This window comes from Gadus chalcogrammus, chromosome 11 (genome assembly GCF_026213295.1).
Source record: "Gadus chalcogrammus isolate NIFS_2021 chromosome 11, NIFS_Gcha_1.0, whole genome shotgun sequence".
Classification (NCBI taxonomy): domain Eukaryota; kingdom Metazoa; phylum Chordata; class Actinopteri; order Gadiformes; family Gadidae; genus Gadus; species Gadus chalcogrammus.
Window position 1 is genome coordinate 21,503,029 of NC_079422.1, and position 4,960 is coordinate 21,507,988.

At 47.6% G+C, this 4,960-nt stretch overlaps 1 protein-coding gene across 1 annotated transcript; it reads left to right on the forward strand.

Moving 5' to 3' along the window:
• Positions 1 to 247: 247 nt before the first annotated feature.
• Positions 248 to 4,164, forward strand: LOC130391916 (CCN family member 3-like). The gene is made up of 5 exons (XM_056602257.1): positions 248 to 483; positions 714 to 942; positions 1,342 to 1,596; positions 1,945 to 2,174; positions 2,598 to 4,164. Exons 1-5 carry the CDS (start codon positions 427 to 429, stop codon positions 2,889 to 2,891), a joined length of 1,065 nt encoding a protein of 354 aa, XP_056458232.1. The 5' UTR covers positions 248 to 426; the 3' UTR covers positions 2,892 to 4,164.
• Positions 4,165 to 4,960: the final 796 nt, after the last annotated feature.

The window sequence follows — 4,960 nt, forward strand, 5'->3', positions numbered from 1 at the left end:
CACCTGACATAAAAACAAACGCCTCATTCTGTTCTTGTCCCCCTGGTCCAAGACCACCCTCAATCAGGAACTCACAGCGAAATGCAACTCTCGTCTCCCTCGGGTTGTCTGCCAAGATTCCAGAGCCTCCACCGGTTTTGAGCGTCTCCCGCATTCCGTCCCGCTTGTCGTCATGGTGCCAGGGAGGTTGACCGGTCTATATATAAGAGAGCCTCCGCTAGAGGCCTGGCCAGAAGCACTCAGAGGGTCCAGCATTCTGCAGCACGGTCCGTAACCATATAGCAGGAGGGACCGTTCGCACAGGAGCCGGCTCTATTTGATGCTCTGTTGAACAGCGATCGGTGAAACAAAAGAAACATACTCTTGACTTTATTCTTCCTTCTTTTTTATTCGACTGTGCTTTGCAGCAAGACTTGCAAACTCAAGATGAGGATGTCAAACCTTGCAGAGAAAACTATCTTTGGTTTATACATTTCAGCACAGGTATGTTTTTCGACCGACATTGTCAATCAATATCCGTAAAATACTGCACTCGCATTATTTCACAAACCGTCCATGTGTAGGGCTACACTTGAGTATTTCTTCTCAAGCATGTGTTGCATGCATGCTGCAGAAACAACCTAATTTCATTGTCATTTGTGTTTTTCATTCCTTAAACTCTATTCATGCTCAGTTTCATGCTTGACGTTAATCTGTCGATTTTCCCTCCTTAGATGCTGACCATAGTGTGGTCCGAGGTCTGCCCCCGGCGCTGCCAGTGCCCCAAGGAGCCCCCCAGGTGTGGCCCCTCGGTGCCCCTGATCCTGGACGACTGCGCGTGCTGCCTGGTGTGCGCACGCCAGACCGGCGAGCCCTGCTCAGAGACCCACCCCTGCGACACGCGCCGAGGCCTGCGGTGCGACTCCTCGGCCGACGTACACAAGAGGACGGGCGTCTGTGTCGGTAAGTGGGCCCTCCTTCCTCGATAAAGGTTTATCGACGCTACGATGTACAATCAGCAGTAACTGAGCTCATGGGTTTCTGTTTGGCGCCGCGTTTTCATCCCTCGTCCATATAGAGCTTTGGTTTCAGCTTTCTGAACATTAAATGGTATTGCTTTCACTGAGGGTGTCTGCACTAGGGTAAGGGTTAGGGTTAGGGTTTGGGTTATGTATGAGAGCACTACCTTATTCACCATGTTTTTGCAACGAAATTTGAATAAATATTTGTAAAATACAGGAGAGGATGCAAAAAACGCCCTCCTCCCCCCCCCCCCCCACCCCAAAGAAACAATTGAATCAAGAAGAGAATTTCGGCTGGCCAATAGCATCTCACCGTGTTTCCTCCGTTCTCCCCATCCAGTCCACGAGGGCCCCGTGTGCGTCCTGGACGGCACCGTCTACCGCCACGGCCAGACCTTCTTCCCCAGCTGCAAGTACCAGTGCGTGTGTCGCGACGGGCAGATCGGCTGCCTGCCGCGCTGCACCCTGGACGTGATGCTGCCGGGCCCGGACTGCCCCATGCCGCGCAGGGTGCAGCTGCCCGGGGAGTGCTGCGAGAAGTGGGTGTGTGAACCCCTGGTGGAGGCCAGCGCCCTGGGGGGCTTTGCCATGGCTTGTGAGTAGAGCCCCCTAGACCCAGAGCAACACATCACCCTTAAGCCCCCCCCCCCCCCCCCCCCCATTCACAAATCGACTTCAAACCCCTAATTGGAGACCTCACTGTAGACTCGCTTCACAGCATGCTAGACGAGATAAAGGACTTTATTTACCTGTGAGGGCTTAACACACCTAGCATACCATGTCTGAACACCTAAGTCAGATCCACTCTGGTCCAAAAGTGTTTAGGCCAGAGTGGTAACTGACACCGTGAGTCTCCGTCCCCTCAGTATGTTCCCTTGCAAAAAAAACGTATGTTTTTAATCCTAAACATAATTTGTATTTTCGATGCTCCCTCTGCGAGCAGCCTTCCGCCTGGAGGAGGCGGTGAGCTTCGACGCCTGGGACCCCAGCCTGAACTGCATCGAGCAGACCACCGAGTGGGAGGCCTGCTCCCGGGCCTGCGGCATGGGCGTGTCCACCAGGGTGACCAATAAGAACAGCCGCTGTGAGATGGTGAAGCAGAGCCGGCTGTGCATGGTCAAACCCTGCCAAGGCCAGCAGCCCCAGAGCCAGCTCACGCCGATTGCCCCCAAGGTATCATCATTCTCCGGTTATTTATCCTGATCTATTATTAATCCTGGTTTAATGTCTCCATTATTTTTATGGAAAATGCCGTTAATACAAGGTGTGAGACTTAATGTGTTTTTTTGTGCTATTGGTACAATATGCTAATTAATTTGTTTGATTATATTGAATCAAACGCATTCTGTCATGTAGATGCTTACTCTACAACGATCTAAGAGAATTGCACAGACTCCGCAGCTGCGTACAGAAACTGTCATGTTTTTACAGCGGGCCACACTATTTTCTCCACAGTTAAACTGGAGCTAGCTTGCCATTGAAAATCTTGTACCGTTTATTTCCGAGATATAAATCATTATCCATTCGATTAAAAAGTTTTGATTTATCTACAACATCATCTAACCAGCTCTCCGCTCTGTCCGTTGTGTCCCCCAGAGAGGCAGCAAGTGCCAGAGGATGGTGAAGAGCGTCCAGGCCGTTCACCTCACCTACAGGAACTGCAGCAGCGTGCAGGCCTACAAGCCGCGTTACTGCGGCACCTGCAGCGACGGCCGGTGCTGCACGCCCCACGCCACCAAGACCGCCCTGGTGGAGTTCCGCTGCTCCAACGGCAGAACGTCCAAGAGGCCCGTCATGGTGATCCAGAGCTGTGCCTGCCATCGCCACTGTCCCAGCGAGAACGGCATATGGCAGGCCTCTGACCGGGGCTACAGCGGAATGAGGGTCTAGGGGCCCTCTGTCTTACCACCCAGGTCCCATGGTGGTGGCCTGTTCCCCCTCAAAATGTCCCAGTTGGGTACCAGGTTCATGTTTCCATATTGTATCCTCTGAAAAGTGACTTGCTGTGAGTAAAGTTCAAGTCTGTCTGTGTACATCAGGTTTAGGGCATTGGGATAAAGGGGAATGTTCCACTTTAATCTAAAACAAAAGTGAATAAAAGTCTTATTGAACAAGTTACCACTAACATCAAAAAATAGTAAGCAGCTATGTTGGGTCACTTGACATACAAATTGTGCTAGAAAAAAGTTTGACTTTTTCAAACCCATTTGGTTATACCCCAGTGAGTCTAATCGACATGTCAATCAATGCATTGAATACCTAGAGATCTGTATGTATCATACATCTCTTTGGGTCTTTAGACTGAATTGTTTTGCACTCAACTGTATAGCCACAGGGAAAAGACAGCTGGTCTTATAGATAGAAGGATGTATGATTTATACACCGACATGACTGACATGACAGACTCATGGTTGTTTTCAGTCTGAGACACCTCTCACGAGGTTGTGGTAGTAGTTAGTAGTTGTATACTGTCCTGGAATGACGCAATGGTTGTCAAATATAATCGTAGCACTTAAATTAACTTATACAGGTTGGTGCTTTCTTTTCTTTAGCAGACAACCTCAGAAAGAGATGGTCAAGGGTTAAGAGGTCAAAGGTACACAGCTTTTGTTTGCTGAAGCTGATCAGTTCATGTGAAGACGGAGATCGTCAGCGTGGTGCAGAGTGGATTCAAACGTGCCGCCATGTTTGCCTCTGTCCTGGGATACCTGCGCATGGGAGCATCTCAGTTGAGTTTCCAAGATGCATGTCCAAACGCTAGCTGAAGAGAAAGGGTTCCCTGTCAACCCACTGAGTTTAGGGCTTTAGTTATTTCGAACTTTGGCCTATGGGTGAGGTCATTCTTGTGCCTGTGTGTAATATTTCACGACTCTCTGAAATTGTGCCATGTGATGCTTACTGCATCGCATTTACACAATATTAAATTCTATATGATCATACATTTTGATAGGACATATATTTTTGTAGGATTTGTGTTGGAGAAAAGACCGAGGTTGGTTTAAGACAAGACAAGAGTTGTCAAGACTTGCTGTATAATGAAGTGTGTATCAAATACACAATGTTTGTTTTGTATGTATAGGTGTTGTATATATTTGTTGTCGTGCTTACTTTGTGATGATTTTAACATTGCTAAAATATTTAAAAAATAAAAATAATTTTTCAAACTGGGATTTTTGCTGTGCAATCAATCATCATTGTTTCACCAATTTAAACTCAGGCTCAACATGCTAGCTACAGGTTTCCTTTGTCAGCTCTGTTTTAAAGGCGGGCAATTAGGTGAAACCAGCCAGAGGAAGCTAGATTTAGAAGAATTTCATCCCATCCTCCAGGCCCTTCTCCAAAGCCAGTCACCCAAAACATGACCAGCTGGCCAGCTTTAGCAAATGGACTGCTTAGCCTTGTGGAAGACTCACAGGCAGGCTGTGCACAGATAGGGTTAGGTAGACAGACAGGCCATCCAATAACTCATATCGGGCCGATTAAATAATTAGATAGGCTTATTACAGGCCTACGGAGGCCTGAGATACCCGTTTTTTTTTTTTTTTTTGTCACTGCAATTGTTTTACGATTGCTGGCAGGATGTAAAGAGAAATTGAAAAGTATGTGACAAAAAGCTTGGATAAAAAATTGCCTATCCTGTTAGGCAGTAAAAGCTGGACATGGGAGCGCGCTCTGACATTAAATGCACATTTAATTTTCAAAGACTAGACATGATTAAAAATTCCAGCGCAGCAAGTCAGAAATGATGACAAGCGTCCATTCACTTCTTTCCCTTTGCTATGCTTTGCTGTGTGAACATGTTTTAGCAGAGGGGTAGTGGTCCAAGATGTTTCCTTCTCTCCTTATACTCCCAGGAGAGGTCAGAACCTACAGATGTCTCTATGTGGACTTTACAACTCTAAGCAAGGGGAAACTACTGTCACAGCAATAGCACTATGTGTCTGGGAATGCACATCTGT